At 41.7% G+C, this 21,247-nt stretch overlaps 1 protein-coding gene across 5 annotated transcripts in view; it reads right to left on the bottom strand.

The window, feature by feature from the left end:
• The window catches only part of tln2b (talin 2b), a 76,189-nt gene that overhangs the window by 12,923 nt on the left and 42,019 nt on the right, over positions 1-21,247 (bottom strand). For 3 of the 5 annotated variants that reach the window (XM_035665228.1, XM_035665231.1, XM_035665229.1), the window contains exons 10-43: positions 21,085-21,240; positions 20,268-20,369; positions 20,089-20,165; positions 18,829-19,012; positions 18,240-18,353; positions 17,765-17,873; positions 16,892-17,100; positions 16,571-16,669; positions 15,818-15,985; positions 15,133-15,427; positions 13,757-13,923; positions 12,874-13,002; positions 11,609-11,722; positions 11,350-11,463; positions 11,094-11,228; positions 10,770-10,898; positions 10,533-10,635; positions 9,253-9,461; positions 8,706-8,825; positions 8,332-8,529; positions 7,642-7,781; positions 6,991-7,084; positions 6,616-6,705; positions 6,384-6,506; positions 5,844-5,987; positions 5,414-5,599; positions 5,150-5,290; positions 4,343-4,524; positions 3,544-3,676; positions 3,330-3,431; positions 3,034-3,204; positions 2,468-2,614; positions 805-906; positions 539-658 (exon numbers count right to left, since the gene is read on the bottom strand). In XM_035665228.1, the coding sequence (XP_035521121.1) occupies positions 539-658; positions 805-906; positions 2,468-2,614; positions 3,034-3,204; positions 3,330-3,431; positions 3,544-3,676; positions 4,343-4,524; positions 5,150-5,290; positions 5,414-5,599; positions 5,844-5,987; positions 6,384-6,506; positions 6,616-6,705; positions 6,991-7,084; positions 7,642-7,781; positions 8,332-8,529; positions 8,706-8,825; positions 9,253-9,461; positions 10,533-10,635; positions 10,770-10,898; positions 11,094-11,228; positions 11,350-11,463; positions 11,609-11,722; positions 12,874-13,002; positions 13,757-13,923; positions 15,133-15,427; positions 15,818-15,985; positions 16,571-16,669; positions 16,892-17,100; positions 17,765-17,873; positions 18,240-18,353; positions 18,829-19,012; positions 20,089-20,165; positions 20,268-20,369; positions 21,085-21,240 (4,806 nt within the window). The remainder of the gene's footprint in view (positions 1-538; positions 659-804; positions 907-2,467; positions 2,615-3,033; positions 3,205-3,329; positions 3,432-3,543; positions 3,677-4,342; positions 4,525-5,149; positions 5,291-5,413; positions 5,600-5,843; positions 5,988-6,383; positions 6,507-6,615; positions 6,706-6,990; positions 7,085-7,641; positions 7,782-8,331; positions 8,530-8,705; positions 8,826-9,252; positions 9,462-10,532; positions 10,636-10,769; positions 10,899-11,093; positions 11,229-11,349; positions 11,464-11,608; positions 11,723-12,873; positions 13,003-13,756; positions 13,924-15,132; positions 15,428-15,817; positions 15,986-16,570; positions 16,670-16,891; positions 17,101-17,764; positions 17,874-18,239; positions 18,354-18,828; positions 19,013-20,088; positions 20,166-20,267; positions 20,370-21,084; positions 21,241-21,247) is intronic. The other 2 variants (XM_035665230.1, XM_035665232.1) reach the window with 1 other exon arrangement.

Genomic DNA, 21,247 nt, shown 5'->3' with positions numbered 1-21,247 from the left:
TGAAAAATAATTTCAAGCACCCTCAGAGAGGGAAAGCTGTCACTACACCTTTAATTTCCAGACTTAGATTCACAGGTGGGTGGTACTTCATTATAAGCATCACTATAGGCTTTTAGACTTGTAGAGGCACAATGTCGCTATGGTAACCAGCAGGGTTTCCAGCAGCCTGCTATAAACACGATATTGATAAGAGCTGTGGGCTTATTACTGAATGTTTCCACAGACAGCAGGCCACACAGAAAAGCTTTAAGAAAACACGAGGGTCTTGAGACTGATGGATGCTAAAGGGGTATATTTCTGTTTGATCTCTCGCTGTCCGGAGCCGCCTTGAGGGAGGGGTGTCATATCAAAGAACAGCAAACATCTGCTCCGATCAATGTGATAGTGGACACATCCGAAAGCAGTTTTGGTGTAAAATGCACACCTAAGCTGATATTTCAGTCTGACATTTAAGAGGCATGATTGCAAAGAGATATACAGTGTGATGTGTTAAATCTTTCAAAAGAGTATGCAATTTTTTCCACATATTAGGTCTAACCTCTTCTGGCTCTGCAGTCGCAGCAGCAAGGCGTCCTTGGTGTGCTAGCTGTCCATAGTCAACAGTCACCTGAGAAGCAAGGCCACCGAGCTCTTCAGGGCAGGTTACCGATTTAGTCATCTGGCAATGGAGAGAACATACATCATCAACAGAGTCAGATTAATGGTTCTGTAACCCTACTGACAAATATTGTCATTGTAGATTGGAAAAGTAATGGAAAACACACAGAGCCAGGCATGAATATACTACTGCATCATTGCACTCACCATCTCCTGTGCAGTGATGGCAATGGCCTTGGAGAACTTCACCATGGTGGTCTGGTAGTCCACAAAGGAACCCTCAGGTTCAGGAGGAGTTCCTTCATCAACCTGTGAAGATCAACCTTAGTGCTTACTTATTTTAGGACTTAAATTGCTATCCTATGCATTTTTACACTAGGTACTCCCATTTATGTTGGTCTTTTGATTAAGTTTGGTACCACATTACAATAGCCTACTATAAAGGGTTTTTAGGTTTTAATGAATTATTTTATTCATTGATAAGAAAAAATTCAAGGGCCTAGTCTAAACTTAAGTAAGAAGCTCTGAAAAAAATTCTGCATTCTGTATTATATTTGCTTCATAGCCTTATAGCTATACTATACCTATAGTTTGTCAGCACACACTGAACTGAAGGATTACCTTGACTGCTCACCTGCAAATGCAACTGTTTTTTTTATTGGACGGCTTAGTAATGTACCCCTCCCATGGACTTTTTGATCCCCCTAATGCTTGGAAGACAGCTGCAGACCAAATCCAACCGTTAAATCTGTCTGATAAACATCTTGTCCAGATATATACATATAGTAATCTATTGTATATATTGCCCAATAAGAATTTGCAGTACAGAAATGGCCAAGACATGATTTAACATGATTTCTCCATTATATAATTTGTCCACCAGAGAGCACTAACAATTTTATTTATTTATCAAAAAACACTCAGTATATATCTTGGTCACAATTTATTAATGACCAAATTTGCTGTTATTTGCATATGTTAAAAAAAAGGATATATCGTTAACAGATGTTTCAACTCTCAAATACTGATATCTATGTCATCACAGTCAGGCTAAAGACCAAACGTACAACGTTTGGTAAATTCATGATGGCAAACTTGATGGATGTTGGTAATAAAGCATTGGGAATTTTCAAGAATACTCAACTAAGTTTGCAGCTGATAGTGTCAATAGGTTATAAATAAAAAGTAGGCCTTGTCACTCTATACATTATTGTAGGAGCTCAGGTAGTTCAGACCTAGTGTGATTCATTAGGGTGATTAGGGTGATGCACACCATTTGGCAACCAAAGTTCTTTTTATAGTACAACTTGTTAATTGATATATAATTTCTTAACAATTAAAAAGCAATTAGTGAGAACATATAAGCCGTTTTAGTGTATGCAGTCTTGTAAAGTGTTCCACTTTATATATGCTAATGGTGTTTTAATGAAGGTTGCTCTCGTATGTTTAAGTTAAGGGTAAAATAAAAAGCACAAGGAAGAGACATAAAAGCGAAGGATAAGATCTGAGCCAAGCGTATACATCTGAGTATGCGCAGATCATCTTTAATTATTAACCGCGCTGTCAACACAGTGACATGTCCCCCAGCAGGATGAATGACAGCTAACATCACCAGTGGGCTGTGGATTTAAAACTTGTCATCTACTGGACTAATGAGAGTCACTGACAAGGACACACTCTCAGCACACCCACTGTGGAATTACTCTTACAGGGAAAGCTCATTTTGCCTTCAGACAAATAAGATAGGGAATAACTGTCAACCTGAAATCATTTAAACCACCTGAGCAGACTTCTCATGAGATGGTATCACACACACACAACACATGCATTCTCTAACAAACCACAAACACACAAACACACCCTTACTCACCCTGCCCATGGCCTCAGCAATGGACTCTACCATGCCTCCAACCATGCCTCCCTCACTGGCTGCCTCATTCAGAGTCACCATGATGTCGTCCACAGCCTCCTTCATCAGCTGGGCTGCTTCAGAGATGGCATCGTGTGTGTGGGACGCCTGGGGACACAGTCAGCTGATTAGCGTTTCTGTGACACTGTCTTGGTCCAGCCAGAAGGAAATTTATCAGCTTGACAACAGCTCCAGAGTGTCCCTGCAGCTGGTAAGTACTCAGTGTCTCACTAAAGGACATTTCAACCATGCTGGGTTCTTCGCTGCAGTAAAGACTTGTACCACTGTATTTTAAAATAATTGTGTTGTAAATGTTTGTTCTGTACGAGTTTAATACGAGCAACTGACTTATAGCTGAATGAATAACATATAAGAGAGAATTACAAATCAGAGGCAGAGGGAAATTGTTAATGCTCAGAGATCTACCGACATTACTGTCTTGACCTGCTGAAATTTAGCTTATTATCACAGGTCACCCTTGAAATAGACATGAGGGTAGACTAAACACACAGTGTACTGCTTTGTACCTTTGGGTTTCCCCCTCCTTCCTTAGCAGCATAAAGCATCTGCAGGGCAGACTCAGACAGGGTCTTGGTCTGGTCTAGGATGGTCATCTGCTGCTGGTGGTCGTGCAGCTTAGAGGCCAGACCCACCGATGCCACAATGAGTGGATCGAAGTAACTGGCCAGCTGGGTCACCTGGGAGAATGAGTGTAAGAGAGCTGTTTGAGGAATGATTGGATCACAGGATAGAAAACAGACTAGAATGGGGTTTTTCTTTCCAAATCCAGACGGGATGAGGGGATATATGGTCAGACCAGCACCTTGTGTCCTAGTTGGGCAGCTTCGCCTCGGGCCGCTGTGGAGACAGGATCAATCAGATGCCCAATCTCCTGCACAGAGGATGTCAGCTGCTCCTGGAGTGCCTGGTGAGTTACAACGGCAGAGAATTATGTTATAAGTAACAACAGAAAGTCTACAGATCCCATTAAGTTCTTTCTCTCAGACAAGATTTAGCTGATGGGTACTTGAACTCACTTCCATGGAGATATCATCTCTGCAGGGCAAGGTCTGTCCAACTGCAGCTAGGGAAGCTTGCTCAATGTCCCGGATACACTTATTGATGTTATCAATGGAGTAATCGCACTCCCTCTGCCCTGGTGCCTTGTCCCTATCATCAGAAAAGTTGAAAAATACAAACATAAATACATATCTACATTATTGTGCAAATAAATATAAGTATAAATAGTAAAAAAAAAAAAAATGGTACAAAACCCCTATATAGTTGAAAGAATAGTTTGACAGTCCAGTCTTTATGCTAAGTTTAGCTAATCAGCTGCTAGCATCATATTCAGCATACAGACATGTGGGTGGTATCAATCTTCTCATCTAACTCCTGACAACAGAGCAAATAAATGTAGTTCCCTGAATAACGAATTATTCCTTTAAAGCATCTTGTCAGCCAGGGTATAATCATATGCAGTCTATTCTGGGCCTTAGCTGCTGTGAGAATAGTGTATGCATGTGACTGGAGGATGATAATGATGAAGATGGAAGTGGGTGGGGCACTACCTTTGATGAAATGTGCTACAGATCCAGCGTAGCTCATCATCTCATCACTGCTCTATACTGTTTACTAATCTATTACAAGGCAGCAGGAATCTCAGCAGATATAAACTAATGTGGCAATTTATTGCTTAGCTGAACAGACATCGCAGAATAAGCCCTCTGGTTTCAGAAACATTTATTTTCACCGACTGTGAGCAAACCATTATACACTTTGATTCAGGATAATCCTGCAGAGACAGATGTGGCAGTAGGTGGGATTAATACCAACCTGATGGAGGTGATGAGGCTCTTGATGGAATCAGAAACGGTTCTGGAGTGACCAGCTAGTATGGACCACGTGGGAGGATCTTTGGGGTTGAGGACCAGTGATCGGGCTGTTTCCAAAAGGTAAGTGGAGCTATCAAGCATGGAGCGGGCTGAACGCACAATAGGCTCCTGAGCTGCAGAGCCCTGTGGAAATTAAAAAGGTTTGTGCAGGTGCGACATCAGCCCAGGTAACAGCTTAACAGAGCAAACCACATTGGTATGACAGAGTTGTTAATATTCCTTGACTACCTGGGAGAGATCAAAGGTGCAATCAAAGGGAGGGATAAGATTAGAAAGACAGCTTTACACACATGCAGGAAGAAACACCTTCAGTCCTTATGATCCGAGCCAAAGCCTCCCTCGACAATTAGATTAACAAGCTGAAGATTAGAGCAGCTGTGCTGAGAGAGAGAGTGCCGTTAAACACTGCCCTCCAAAAGATTACAGCCATAAAGCTTTTAGGAGACTGTGCGAGAACTTGTTCCACTCAGATTGAAAAATAAAAATCCATCTTTCTCTTTGAGTCTTTTCATGATATTAAAAGAAAAGGGAAAATTGGACCTCAATCCAATCCTGCACCCCCCCACCATGTTCGGTGTACAAACCTTTCTGTGTTGGCTCATATATAAGTTTCTGTTTCAATTGATTTGAGTGGAGCAGTCCCAAACACATTCATTGAATCTCTCTGAAGTGTAGCTTCAAAATCCTCAGTAGGATGAGTGAAAAAAGAACAGAGAAGGTGAGAGCAAGCATCAAAATGGATGATTACCTCATTGCTGATCTGAGCTGGGATGCTCGCAAACTCAGGGTTATTGGCAAATGTTGACAGGTTTTCTACAGCCTCAAGAAGTGGGGTCGTAGCAACGCGGCACCTATTTCTGTTGTCTTCTGAAAAATCCCCATCTAAAGCCTGAAACAAGACAACATCGCAACGTCATATGAATATTTGTCCATTTTCGTAAGCCACCGAATTCTACACACATTCAAAGCTTCTCACATGACGAAAAAATTTTGTAACAAATTTACACTCAACGTTTTGATCGGTTGGGGAGTTGACCTTGATGGTTTTGACAAGGTTGGCTGTGGTGTTGGCCACCTCTTTGGCTGACTGGACAAACTGCCTCCTAGCCACAGGGTTGGATGTCTTAGAGGAGGCCAGGCGGCAGGCGTTACAGAGAGCTGAGGTGTGCTTCGCTACAATTGTTGCTGCAGACAAGACCTGACAAACAAACAAACAAACAAACACCAACAAATAGGACCAGAGTTGAATAAAATGAGGCATTCCGGTGAGGCTTGCAGAGTGAATTATTAAAGACATTCAGATCGATTTTAGGGTTTTCAAACTTAATGAGCCATTTAATTCAAGTCACAAGAGATCTATATACACCACTGCCCCGAGTGCAGTCCCAATATGCCAGGGAGTGGTCCTGCAATGTTTTCAAGCTCTGCATGGACCTTCTTACCTGTGATGGACTGCTGGCTGGGTCCACTAAGTTCTGACAAGCCATCTGTATAGCCTGGTGGGCCCTTGCAAACTGGATGGGATCCACCAGCCCCTCATGGCCTGACTGACTGTTGGGATCAGACACACCTACAAGATAAGAGGCCTACAGGGCAGAAACAAAAATCATATTAATGTTTCAGTTTGCCACTACACATGTTCTATATTGTCCTCGAAGATCCCATTTGTCGTCACAGACAAGCTAACACCCCCCTGCATGCAGTCCACGTTCTCTACATACATACATAAGTGCATAAATAGATACATAAATAGATTCATATTGTATACATGGTTTTGTTCCTGTGTACTCTGTATGTTGAAAGGACAATAAACAACCTTGAACCTAAAATGCTTAACAATTAGTTTTTCCTAATTTAAATGTAAAGTGATTATTTCTTCACAAAACAGGGTGAGCAGAAAAAGATAGCAGAAGAGCAGAAAGCTGAGATGAGAGCAGATGCATGGTAACTCAAAGTAAGTTAGTACCATACTGTGATCTCACCTGTCCTGCAGCCTCCGTCAGCCCACACAGAGCTTTGGACGCCACACCTACGCTCTCCCCGAAGGCTGCCACATCACCTGTCTTACAGTGCTGAGAAATGCCTGCCATTGACTCTCCTAGGACCTGAGGCGTTTGGAAATGGACTACAAATTAGATCTTCAGCTGGCTACTACGTAAAATATCTATGACAGGTAAAGTATACAGTTCACGTTGTTATTTTGAAAGCCTGTACCTTTGAATTCTCCATGACGCTCTCGATGCAGTCAAAGTAGGAGAGTTCGCTGACAGGCTCATTGGGATTATCTAGGAGGCCTCTGACAGCCTGTACACAGACAGAGACGATAATAAACTACAATGGACACACAACTGATTTTACACTTTTATCAGCAACTTAATTTAGATTAGAAAAAGGGAACATAATACATGTAAATCAAGCTGATTGGAATATACTACCTTGATAAATCAATATAATATACAGCCTTAGGTGTCACTTTCAGTTATTTGATCCACCTAGTTTCCCTGATTAAAACAGGCATGTACAGGCAACAGAAAACAGGCCTGAAGAGAAGAAGTCTGTGTGTGGTACAGTGTGTGTGAGGATGGCTACCTCCAACTCCCTCAAGGCGTTGTCACACTCCTTTTGTCCTGCTGCTTGCTGGGTACAGAGCGTGATCAGCTGGTTAATACTCTCTGTCACTGCCCTGAAACACACAGGCAGCCACACAGTCTTTTTAGCTCTCACATGTATACTCTGCATGCACGCACAGACTGGCTTCACTCACCCTCACTCACACATGCTTTTAGCTCCCCTATTCAAGCATGCCACTGCTGGCCTCTGACTGAGATAGGCTAACGCAGCGTACAGGAGTGCCGAGATTGTCTTGAGTTTGTGTTCAGCCTTGCTGAGCACAGACAGGCCCTAGCCAAAGCTTCCATCTTCCTAATTAGACAGAGAGAAGTCAGTCAGGCCCAAAGCCCTGCGGGACCAGCTGCTTGGCTTCTCACTAGGGGAAAAGATACCTACTCCCTCTAGCAATGCCTAACAGACACAGTTTAGGAGTGGCATGCATATGCAGCAGGGAGATGTCTTGTGACATTTAGGTATAACATTTTTCACAACTTTTCTACAGGCTCGAATCTGGAGCAGAATACATATTTAGGACACAATGGTTCAGTTTACTGATAGTTTGATATTCATTACAGACAAAATGAAGAGAATATCTGATACATGTAAGGTGCTATCTGCATCTTATCGCACCTTGCTGCCACAGCTAGAAGATTTTTGGCGTTGGCAGCACCTGGATCCACAGACAGAGACTTGGCAGCCAGCAGCAGCTTACTGGACGCCATGGAGATGTTCTTCAGATTACCAATGACTTGGATCTGGTCGTCCTGGCTCTGCACAGGCAAGGAATAAGAAAAATACAGGATTTTAAGATGGATTTAGAGCTCTGTTAAATATTATTATAAATACACACATTATTTATTGTATCAGCAACAGCTGTCAAGGGATAAAGTATTGGAAAGAATGCATTTAATGTGTCCCTACCACCTATATCCTATTTCCTCACTGAGCAGGCCTCTTTGAGCCTGATTAAAGCTTGGGTGTCATGCTACATCAACTCCAATCCCAGACGACCTTTCCAAATTAATGAGAAAATAACCAGAACAAGAACATCACAAGATCTCATTACATCTGACTGTGTTAGTGCTCTTTGGGACAATCATGTGCCTAAGTGAATTAGATAAAAAATGTCTAATTAACAAATTACTTAAGTAGCAGGTAATTTAGTCACACAAAAATATGTGCTCGGCCACTCAGTATTTATGACTTTTATGTTTATGAAGGTTTGAATGCACCTATGCACAAGTAAAATACTGGTGGCAGTGGATTACCGTTGAACTGTTTCAGTGGAGTGTGGAGGGGTTGTATGATCATGAAACCTACTTGGGTGTGTCCTGCCATCTCAATGCCAGCATCCAGGAACTCATCAAAGTCTTGGCTGAACTTCCCAGAGGCCGCAGCCAGCTGGCTGCTCGTTCCACGAGAGGAGTGGACGACCTCGCCTGCAGAGTGGTTGAGTTCAGCTGCTGTGTGGTTCAGATCAGTCTGGGCCTCCTGGAATGTCTTAATGCAGGGAGGGAGCTTCAAAGACAAGAGACACATAAATTAGGGCATACTGTAATACACATATCAAAAATCAAGTCAAATGGAAGTAACCTGTTTAGTTAGGTGTGATATTTTAATGTATGTGTTCAGTACAAATGTTTTTTGTAAATAAAAATACACTAAATGCCAAAAAAGTTTTAGGCCTGACTCACAATGTCCACCAGCAGCTTCTTACTGGCCTCTCCGATGCTCCTGAGGGCCATGTCAACATCCTTCTGGCCTGGCAGGCAGTTCACACAATTATTCAGGGAGTGCGACACTGCTTTGGCCACCTGAAACACAGCACAACGCCCAGTCAATGGACTGCCATTAGTTGTTTTAACAATGTGCTGTACACTACAAAGTCCCAGAGCAAAGCTATAAGGGGGAAAACATCTCAAATGCAAAATGGGCTCACAGCGGTGCACAATCTGTGTCACTAATTTATGCTGCTGTCACAGATATATGCCAAACAATATGTTTATCCCCTGAAGGGCTGCAGGAGAATGAGCAGTTTTATTCTGGCACTCCTGAGAGAGAAATACCAAGCGAGAGACAGAGCAGAGAGAAAATAGCAACGCTTAGAGGGGATGATTGTTATGGAAAGAAGAAATGTTTACAAATCAGTAGAGGGGAGAGGGGCCTGAGAGGAACAATATGATCGCTACATGAATATCACTGCCTTGGGGGTATATATTACTGGGAGCTATAGTGTGCTACCTGTGCCAGTCTCTGCTGACTCTCAGCATCTCCTGGATGAACCAGGGCCTGATGGGCTTCATGGATCAGCATGGCCGAGCCCTCCATGACATACTGGGCTGAGTCCAGCATTGCAGCTGCAGCCTGGGGCTCCCTGGTGCTGGCTGCCACTCCTCTGGCTGCCTGAGCCAATGTCCTTAAAGCCTGTGCTGTTTCTCTGGCAGCCACACCTGTGAACAACCATCCACACATTAAAATGATGATAATGATCATAAGGACAACAATAGAGAGAATACCATGAAGCCAACCAAATAATATCAGTATAATAACAGTATGAGTAAATATAAGAATGTGATACAGCCTAACCATTTCATGTGCATAACAGATCTACTGTACTAACTAGGGATGTTACACAGGTATAATATTTTACAGATTACAGATTTTACAGATACAGGAAACATGATGTTGACGTTCTCCTGTGTTGAACATTGTTATGTAGTGAGAGTAAGTAACCATGTCTCTGTAGAAATTGAGACTGACATTTTACAAAACAAATTAATTTCAGTCTCATTAGTTTCTGCAGCAGTCCTGCTTAAGCAACACAAACCGAGAGGTATGTGTATTTCCTGACTCATAATTGTAATAGCATTGTGCACATCAGCTGGCAGGGGCTAGCCGTACCACACTGAGAACAAACTGTGATACTGAAATGCCCTCATTGTTTAAATAAATGAGTTAATATAATAAATATGGCCCCCGCATGGGAGGTGCCCTTAACTTATTATACACAGAGCTGAGAAGAAAAGCAGCAAATTGCATCAAATTGCATTAACCAGCCAAGTGGAGCCATTTGCTGATGGAATGTTAAATCTAGTGAAAATAAGATTAATGAGTAGCGAACAGCACCCTGGGCCACAGCATGAAGTGCTGCCTGGGAGCGTTCATTGTCAGAAATGCTTTTCTCTATCTGTCTTCATCTCTCCTCCCCTGAGATCCCCAATTGAGCCAGAAATGACAGCAAAAAAGCCATGCCATGCTGAATTCAGAGGGTTCAGTTTAAGGCAATAGCGATAGCCCACATAAAGGAGTCATCATTTTCTCTGTCTGCTTTTTCCTCACACTGCCAGTTGGCACAGTTTAAATAAACTTTTTTCAATAAAATTACAGTCAGCAATGCATAAATATATATTTATTAGAGTGATCGGCTCTGGCATTGTAACTATTCTTCCTACTAATAATTTTATGAAATGGCTACTTTAGCATCTGAGGCCCGCTCTCTGTGTAGAATACACTTCTCTTACCTGTATAATGTTCATTGCCTTGTGCAGCACATGTCAGCAACTGGGCCATGGAGGAGCCCACAGCCTTAGATGTACTTCCTAAATCCTGAGCACACTTCTCCAGCTGTGTGAGCAACAGAACAAACAAATAACCCACTAGATTCATAGTTGTGATCTCCTCATCATGTTGGTATTTCTACAGTTTGATATCTATTCCATAATGTATTAACTGAACTTCACAGTAGATGTTGTACTGACCGTTTCCCCGGGAAGAGGTTTGAGTTGGCCATCAATGACAGACATCTTGGCATCCTGAAGCTCACACTTGAGTGTCTGTACAGTTTTGAGGGCTGAATCGATCTCCAGAGGACCACAGGCTTCATGGGCCTTCAAACAGCACACATAAATGTTACTTACATGCTCCTATGCCGATGCCTATATACTGTGCTTGGTATCTCTACGGGAGATCAAAGAGACTTACACAAGTGCAGCCTTACAACAAACATTTCATGGAGATAGCAACAAATGTACTGCATCAGTGAGATGAATCCTGCTATCTCTAACAGTGTTATGTACAGATACCTTCTGGGTGGCAGTCCTGAGCTCAGCCAGGCAGGTAGCCAAGTTCTTGGCACACTGGCCCAGTTGCATAGCAGCAGCCTGGTCAGCCACCGTTGGAACTGCTGACTTTGCAGACGTCACCATCTTACTTCCAGGCTAAGTGGATGGTGACAGAAAAACAACAACTTCAACAGCAATTTTATAAAGAAGCAGGATTTGTGTAACTGATGACAGAGAGTTTGATAGTTGCTGACGATGTCATGGTGAAAGATCTAACCTGTAAGAAGCTCTGGCTAGCCATTATGAGGGCAAGCTGGGCACCAAGTTCCTCTGGCTGTGCTTGGCTGCTCCTCATCCCCTGCACCAACTGGGGAATGCTATCTGCTACTGCCTGCATTTAAACATACCTTTAATGTATGCTTCATATTCACATCATCATGATTGAAAGAGAAAAGCGCTGTCAAGACTACCAAAGCACACACATTTGATTTTTTATTATTTTTTAATACAAAAGTAAAAAGAGTGCATGATCATACCTTGCAGCTGTGTACTAGCTGTTGGTGTGAGACAGTATTTTTGTTGGAGGCAGCAGCATTTTGAGCAGCTGCGATGGTCTGAGTAGCTGCAGCCGCTGCCTGCTTAGCAGCTATCTGTTCAGGAGATACAAATGGAAATCATTTAGGCTAAAGTAAGAGAGTGGTGCCTGGCTGAGAGTAACATTATTTACTCTGTGCAGTATCATGCTGTCATGTTTTGTACTCAGACAGAGTTATCATCGAACTTAGCGTCACAAACCAAGCGTTTTGTAAGAAGAGGGAAATGGGTGGGGTTGCACTGCTCATTCTTTATATCGTAAGAGCATTGCTTTCCACTTGCCATGTTTCCAAAACTAAAGCACTAAAAATATAGTGCTTAGCTCATATTAATTCAGAGAAACAAGACAAGTTGCGAAGTGATGAAGACAGAGGGAGAAGACATTCCTTGTTGAGTGGATAAGGAGAAACGCAGAATAAATTATAACATTATACTAATAGAAAACCTGTATGGTGTATTGTAGTCTCTATATTTTAAATATTCTATATGGAATGCTGTATTTATTTCTAAATAAAAGCATGTGCACATCTGCACAGTAACTTAATAACACTGTATCAGGAGACAACAGGTAAGATTAAAGGGTTCTTAGGGGGCCTAAATGTGAATGTGATAATTGTGACATGCACACTTGCAGATTCATGACACTATGGCCTCCATTGGCTCACACATTTATTTGATGGAGTCAACCATTAGCACCATTACTGTGACCATCTGATGAAAGGAGGCGGACTGAGATATATGTCTGATAGCAGGCTGATCCCAGCCCTGGGTAATGCATAGTTTATGTGTTTGGGAAATTGAACATTGGGTGCTCTGAAGCAGAGAGGGGATAGTCATTAGGGGCAAACTGATACCAAAGGCTAAACACAGATCTTTACACTCAGATAGTTGACTCACAGCACTAATGGGATTTATAGCTCACTTCAGGAAACGGGAAAACAACACAGAAAAATATAGTAAATGGGCCATATTTGTACAAATGACTGCTGAGGCATTTTATTATTCGCATTCTGTCATGTGTTCCCTTTATCCTAATGTCTAAACTCTCCATTTATTTCTACTTCATTTTTACGTTGCTTATACTAAAGAGATGAAAAGTGGGAAAAAGATGTTTGCGTGACATCTTTGCTGCTAAGGGAAGGGCGGCTGTGTTTTGATCAAGGTCAAACAACACATGGATGAGAACATGTTGACTCTTATGATTCACCTCCAGCCTGTTGACCAGTTTTTTCTTAATGGCATTCTGAGCTGCAGCATTAGTGGCTACACGTAGCCCCTCAGCTGCCTCTCTGAGCCTCTGCTGCTGGTCCTCATTCTCTGGGTAGGCAGCCGCCCCCTGAGAGAACATAAACACACACACATATGATCATGACACATCCATACAGTGTACAACAGTAGCTATCAGATCTCAGCAATAAGGTTTAACAACTGTGGTTATACACGTTGCACAATAGATGCAAAGAGGCATTTAGCTCTGTCTGCTTTCTGACAGTTTCCAAGGAAACCGTGAGTACCAGATTCCCACTTCCTCTTTGATAACGGCATTGATGTGGTGATTAATGTGTCACAGATCAAAAACATCTAACGTGCCATAAGCAGTGTTGCTCTTGCCTGGGTATTTCACACTGATAATATCCTGCTCAACAGTGCCAGGGGCTTATTAAGAGTCACTGATGATGCTGCACACATTTTTATTTTGGATGTGACATGATGCTGGTAGTTAGTGCATACAGTAATGCCAAAATGTGTATTCTATCAAATTAAAGCATTTCAGTTCAGTTCATCTTTTAGCCCCGCTTTCCACATGACATTAGAGATGCAGGAACATCATAGCAGTGCTGACAGAAGAAGAGAAAAGCTGAATAAGATGCACAATTTGTTGTGAATCAAACAGTTTATAATGAAGTTTAACTAATTTACTAACTAATTTAGAATAAAGGACTTATTAAACTACAAAAGAAATCTAATAATGACAGAAAGCATATTAGATTAGGGTTTTAAGCTGAAGTATTTCACTACATTACATTACTATTTACATGCTTAAGCAAATCATCAATCATATTTGTTGCGTTATATTGTGACACTCTCACCTTAGCAGCCTCCACCATCCTAGCTGTGGCATCAGCCAGGAGTTTGGCTGCAGCCAGCAGTTTCTTGGAGTTGTCAACATCAACTTCGGCCTCTGCATCAGATCTCATGGCATTGACCAAGTCAGAGGTGGCCTGGGCCAACACTCTGGCCTGACGCACCATCTCACCTGTTCACGCATACAGACATAATATATGTAAGTTCATAAAGATGGCTGTTGGTCAGAGTTTTGCCAGTATACCAGTAATACCAGTATACTGTTTGAATATTGTGAAATATTAAATTTTCTGGATGTTCAGTAGAAACTGCCGAGATCAATGGAAATGGGCTTATGTGATGATTTAAATATCTAAATAAATATATAAATATATGAAATAATTTATAATATTTGATGTAAAAATCCTATACATCCAATACTGAGTTGAAGCAGTCTTGTTCGCTGATTTGCAGCGTTTCCCACAACAGCATAATAAGACCAGAGATATTGAAGGGGTAATTATTTCAGTAGAAACGGTGTGACACATTTTCTGACAGTTGACAAATGAATATCGTCTTATGGTATATATCATCATATCTCCCAACCCTAGTGCATCACTAAGACATTTCTGTAAGTGTCCTAGTATTGTGGAGACACATTATTGTTTTCACCTTCATGAACTTTTATAGCTGAAGGTTTCCAGTGAGTCATCCTCTCTTATACAAATGAAAGTCTCTGGAATATATGTAACATCTCCCCACACACCTGCTATAAAAAGCTGTCTTTCCCAAACACCCACCTACAGCTCGAAATAACACACCCAGAGAAGTATATGAAAGACAAGACATCTAGGTGATTTACAACCTACATTCAATGGCCTTGAGACTCAACCAATACACTATCTGTAGAATGAACTTGAATCACTGAATGCCGATCTTCTGCTGCTTTTTTTCTCCTCGTTGATTTATAGAAGGTAAAAGGTTTGTCCTTCCAAAAATGCCCAGGTCATGTGTTTCCCTTTAAGTTTCAAAGCCTCCCTGATGCTGATTGAGACCAGATTGAGAGCTCTGTAGTGGTTTTGAATGACATGTTTCCTACAACCCCTTGAGAATTGGCTGGGTTTGGAAATTCTTCAGCCTCATGGCTCAAACCATAACAAAGAGCTTGAGGTTTTTTAGATCACTTAACATGGACACAAATACACACAATATCTTGAGGCCCTATTATGAAGTTCAAAAGAGAACAAGTCAAGTGAAAGCAGGTATTCATTAAACGTCACCTGATTTATTACTGTCCCCACTGTGAGTAAACAGATGAACTGAAGAGACAGATAAAAAGCATTTTTAAAGGGAATTCACCCACAACATTCTCTAGCCTCGAGTACTTCTTTTTTGTACTCACCAGCATCACCCATTGAAGTGAAAATGTTTTCTGTCACGTTCATGATTGTGTCTGTGGCCTGGTCGTAACGTCCAATGGGCTCCCCACAGCTGGCATAATGGCGGACATGCTGCAGCAGGTCAGTGAGGGCCTGGCTCACCACACCAGCTGCTGCCCCGACTTGCTTCAGCAGCTCGCCATCGTCGCTGGCCGACCGGCAAGCCTTGACACAGGTTTCCACAGAGCGGTCCACCAGCTTCCCTGCCTCGACAAGCTGCTCCTGACACACTGGGGAGCTGATGGTTGGGCTTACCACCTGTATCACACACACAGTTGTTGGCAGTAACTCAAATTAATTACAAGAGTTGAAGACTATTATGATATTAGACAGACTACATCCATTCTTTTTTTGTTTCATCTAACCAATCACATCAATGAAACTGTTATTTATTAGTTCCTTACATATACATATACATATATAGCAGCAAAGGCCATGGTACAGGGAGCACCAGCTCTACCAGGTGAGCTATCCGGGCAGCCATTATTCATTAGTTTCTGATCACAAAATCACTTATTTTAGTCAAGATATGACACAAAGTAAAAAAAGTATTGGCCAGTGTCACACATTCTGCTTGGATCAGTTCCTGCCTATTGGTATGTCCTTTATCTACTTGGCTACTGAGATGAATAAGTTTTAGACCAGTACCTTGGTGCAGGCTACCAGCTGTGAGGTGGACAGGGCACACTGAGTGGCAGCTGCAATCACCCGGTTCTGCAATATGGTGTCCTCAGCTACCTGGGCCACGTTCTTGGCCTTCAGGACCAACATAGCAGCTGCATTGGCGACTGCTTTGGCCAGATTCATCAGGGTGTCCTGCAACATATTAATCAATGTCCTTCACTGAAACACAGCACAGCTGCACACATGTGACTGAAGGGACCAAGAAAGTAAATGTTTCTAACTCATGTTGTTCAGTTGATATAGTGTGAATACTGGATATTTAATGCACAAAGAACAGTATGACAGTAAAAACAACTTAAACAAGAGGCAGATTGTGATTATGAATTTTACGAGGTAAATAATAAATCATATCTGTGTTATTAAGTAAAGCAATTTGATTAGAAACTACTACATTGTCTTTTTGTAGTAGAAGAGTTTTTGCCATATTCATGAGACCAAGAATAGGGATGTTATATGAGCCCTCTTCTCCAGGGATTAACACTTAAGAGAGTGGAATCAATGCTGTGAGAATACATCTAGGAACTAAAAATGTGTACTTGTATGTGGAAGGTAAATGTATTGTCATGAAATCTGCATAGTAACAGTCTAATAATAAAACCCTGACATGATTACTAAAGCGTGTATTGACATTTTTAAAGGGGGGGGGGTGTAATCTGTGTGTGTGTCTTCCTGTTTGGCCAGCAGTGTCATAGAAACAGTGAGTGGGCGGTGTCCAACCTGGAACTTCTCATCGGTCTCGCCCTCCCCCATGTGACGGAGGAGGTCCCCGCTGGCCTGTCCGATGCTTCCTGCCGCAGTAAGCACCGTCTGTCTGGGCTGTACAAGGATGACATCACCACATTCATTACACTGGCCTGGCCTGTTCTCTCCCAGGCCTCTATGAATTATCTGAAACAGACTTCTGGATCAAAAATCATCTTCACTGGGACACTGATGAAAAGAAAAGCATGCAGTTAACACTGTATGTGGCTTTGTGGCTACCGGGATTCCAGCGGAGGTTCAAGTCTAAGTCACTATAGTAATCAGTGGGTGTCTCACCTCAGCGGCTGCAGGCTCAACAGATCTGAGAAGATCTGACACAGCTCCTGCCAGCATCCTGGCAGCACCCATGAGCTTGTGTCCACTGCCCACCTCATCGTCCATTAACGCCGCTAGCAGCTTAACACCCTTAGACATTTCCGTGAGGTTGGAGGAAATGGTGGTGATGGCGCAGCCTACTGCTGTGTAGTCAGTTTCTGTGGGCTCACCTGCAAAGGATAGATCGCCATCATTACAAACTACATCTCTGCTGTGCATCTTAATTTGTTGTGCTGCTGCCACGTTCATTTAGCTAATCTGAGGGGCAGCTTGCGTGTCACATGCTGTAACACACACATCAGTGTCAGTGTCATAATTAGAGCCTATTTAAAATGGTTCCACAGAGATGAGCATGCTGATGGAGCAAGTGGCCATGAAGAAGAAAAAACTTTGTATTAGCTAGTGGAGGGAGTATAAGTGCTACCAAACAGATGGCGAGGTGAGATTAGAACCCTGCAAAAGACTGGCAGAAACTTGAATGACATTGTGCCAAGCAACACGGGGAGCAAAGAGAGATACTGCAAATAAATTGAGCTTCAGTAGAAATTAAAGATTTATGTATTAGTTGAAATATTTATCCAGGAAAATCAGGTGAATGCGCCTTTGTTGATAATTAGTGAGAGCTCAACAGTGACTTCGAAAACATTTTTATTGAGTCTGGCCTTTTTACAATAATGTAAACATAAACAGCATTTTTAATAATAGGGCAATTTCCTTTAGAGCTTTGTCCAGCGCAGACTACATAAACCAGAATTCTGGTGTAGAAATAAATGAAAACTGAAAATGATTGCATGTTGCATCTCTCAGCTGTTTAGTATTCTCCTGGGCACTCACCTGCTGTGAGATTGACCACAGATGCTGTTCCAGCAGTGATGGCATCAACTTGAGAGTGGATTTCATGTTTGGATTCATCCACTTTGTTCTGAACCCAAACCCTGGATGCCTTTTGGTGGAGGAGGAAAAGGAGAGTGATTGGCTTTCATCACAGTGGGTGATTTTCAGCTCATATAAACTTTGTTGTGCAGGATTAAAGGACTAGGGTTGTTCAACACCTACAGCTTTGGAAACACTCAAGCATTAAATACAGCCCCCATATTTACAGTAATTTCTATATCCTAATTATATTTGAGAAATATTATAGACTTTGATGTGATGCGAATGCTTCATTCTATCTAATCTTCATGAGTTATAAAAGTGGAACTGGAGTTGCTGTAAATTATGGGATGAGGGGGAGTATCGTATCTATCCATGCTGCATCCATCCTTAAAATATTTTTTGAAATTGTGTAGTGAATGGAAAGCAGACTTACCAAGTCGTGGCCCAGGGGAGGCAGATTATCTACATATCCCAGGTCAGCCTGAGCCTGCTGCACAGCCTGCATACTGCTGTTGATGGTCCCCATCAGGGCCTGCTGAGCTAGACTCTGACAATACAAATAACAGAGACACACAGTGTGCAATTGACTAAATAAAAGCAATCTAAATACACGGTATGTATTGTATGTGGGTGCATAACTGTGAAATTCTCAGTCTTGTAAACTAATGTCTATAAACCGCAGGAGACAAATGGGCTTTTAGTGGGAGTATGAGGAACTTTTCATCTAATCTCCCAGCCCTCTTCATATTGTTCATTGTGGAGTACTATTTCAAATGCTGCAGTTAAAATTAATTTACATAAAATGTAAATGTGAGAATGATCTCAACTGTTTGGATATTAAAAAAAAATAGACAATTGAGCAAAGCACATTTTTTGATTCTTGTAGTTCAGTTTTCTAATTGCACAGATTGGCCCAAGGTTGGATGCTACTGCTATTTCATGTCAAAATATGGTGACACAGGGGGAATACGACATTTGTCCAGGACAGCAGGTTTGCTTGCGAGCGAAATTGCTATACTCACCAGTGGGGGCATGTGTCCTCTGTGCATCTGCCCTGTGGTGATTTGCTGCTGAGCAGAGGGCATAGTGCCCACATTGAAGGTGTCAGGGCCACCAATAGACCCAGACCGAATTATGCCCGGAAGTGCTACTGAGCCATGCTCCACACGACCGACCCGATTAAACTGCTGCTGCAAAATTGTGGACCTTATACAGGAGAAAATGAGAAAGGAAGTGCAAGTTGAATTTCATAAACACACCTTAATCAGGAAGTTGTTTCATTGTGTTTTTTTCATTGTGTATGTATATTTAACATACGTGCACAGGATGCACACAGATGCATTCAAACCTTTTGGTTATGTGTAAAACTAAAGACTAACTCTAATTTGGAGGTGTTCTGGTATTGACTATTTTCCTTTGTGCTACTTGTGAGTGGTTCTCTGAATTCTGATAATTGTTCTAGATGATTGAACTGTTACAAAATAATAAATAAAATAATTATCATGCTAACAACTGTTCCCACAGTGAGTAGGCATTGTCAGAAAAAATATTGTACGAAAAAATGTCTGTTTTCCTGCCCAGCTCAACAGATGCTCCTGACTCCATTGGTTAATTATGGCTTGTTTTGAGAAGCAGCAATTATGTTTTTGTGCTGAGAACCACAACATGAGTCAATTGGCCCATAAGCAGCAGGAATATGATGCCCCATTCTGCCAGAGAGGGGATCACTAAGAGCCATGTTGATTTTCAGCGACAACAAATTTCCATGCTCTGTGTGATAGAGCCCTGGTCCATCAGTGTTACTTCATTTCAGTCATCAATCATCAGTTACTAAGCTAGATTGGGAAAATCAGGAGGAACGGCAACCAACTGAGAGAAAAGAATTACTGAATTAACAAGCTTCGAACCAGATGATATCTTAACCTGCGTGATATCTTAACTTAACACTAAATGATGCAGCTTTCTTTTGGGAAATAAGATGATAATTTAGTGGCTTTACCCTGAGGCAGGTTTTGTGTTTAGGTTTGCAAAAACAAAAATTGTACAAGAAAGCAAATTTAACAAATTGTATTCTTTAATACTGTGAACGGTGTTAGTTTTATGTTGTTGCTGTATTTGTGTTTGATTCTAACATTACCTCTTTTGGACGTACTATGATGGGCAGGCAGAAATGTAATTACGTGCACAGTGAGGTTAAAATTCATGAAGGATAACTAGACTGTGTTCGCTGAATCAGAATTGTCAGTATACAATAGAGTAGATAACACATGTGTACTACTCACTTCTTAGGGGATACCGATTCCTCCAGCATGGTGGATTCCTCGTCTCCCTCAAGGCCAAAGCGATCCTTACTCTGCTTCTGTAGAAACAGATGTCACAGTGAACAATATAGGATAAATGTATGGAGAATTATAAGTATGTTGTATTAATTCATTTTTACATTTGATTTGGAATTACTTGCCTTCTTAAGAATGATATCAATGTATCCAGCAATAAGTTGGGATATCTGCTCTCCCTCTGTAGTCTGGACAGAGTAGTAACTCTCCTGGTACTCTCCGAAATCCTTTGTAATGCAGACAGCAGAGATTCAGGGCAAACTATTTTGACATCTATCTAGCATTGCTAAAACATTCTATACTGCACCTAATAAGAGCCTCACAGCCTGAATATACTTGGCAACACCTTCATTATTTCCACCCTTAATGAAAAGAAAAATTGACTGGCTTCTATGTCGCATCCTATTCCTCCAAAGAGCTGATAATATTAAAAATATTAGATGTAGTGAATCTCAAAACTCACTTCAAGGCATTCTACAGAAATGCAAGGGTGAATATTTTTGGGTTAAATCAATGTTGGCAAATATACCTTAGAGTATTTTTAAAATTTGCATAATCTATTAATCTTTAAATGCATTGCTCCTTTCCAATATGGGAGGAAAACAGACAGTACTGTTTCCAATAGCTGGTAAAGAAAATTGAAAAAGCTTTCAGATAAATAATACATCCAAATACTGCACAGGGCATCTATTGTTAACTCAGATGAAATAGCCGGCTAGCGTGCTGAATACATTCAATATTGGAGTCTGAGGTCTAAATAATTTTTCGGATGCTGTTTGTGTTGGAAAATGAAACTAGGGGAAAGAGATTGAATATGTGATGAAGAACTGTGTAAATCACAGTATGCACATAATAACTGAATATGTGCACAGCATTAGGAGCGTATAACATCTGATTCTTCCAAGTAATGCTGAGGACTTGATGCAGAGAGTCACACAGTACCAGGGTGAAGCTTTTGGGGGAGGCAGCCCATCTCTTGACAGTTGTCAGAGGCCACTCCTGCACCACATCCTTCGTCTTCTCTTCCACTCGCATCACTGACTCCTTGGTTATCCCCAGCAGCCGCGGGACCAGTTTATTTTTACCCTTCATCTTTTCCTGTCAG

The sequence above is a fragment of the Morone saxatilis genome, unplaced genomic scaffold (genome assembly GCF_004916995.1).
Source record: "Morone saxatilis isolate NCDOM2014 unplaced genomic scaffold, NCSU_SB_2.0 Contig2, whole genome shotgun sequence".
Taxonomy (NCBI): Eukaryota; Metazoa; Chordata; class Actinopteri; family Moronidae; genus Morone; species Morone saxatilis.
This window is presented reverse-complemented; position numbering and strand designations above follow the sequence as displayed.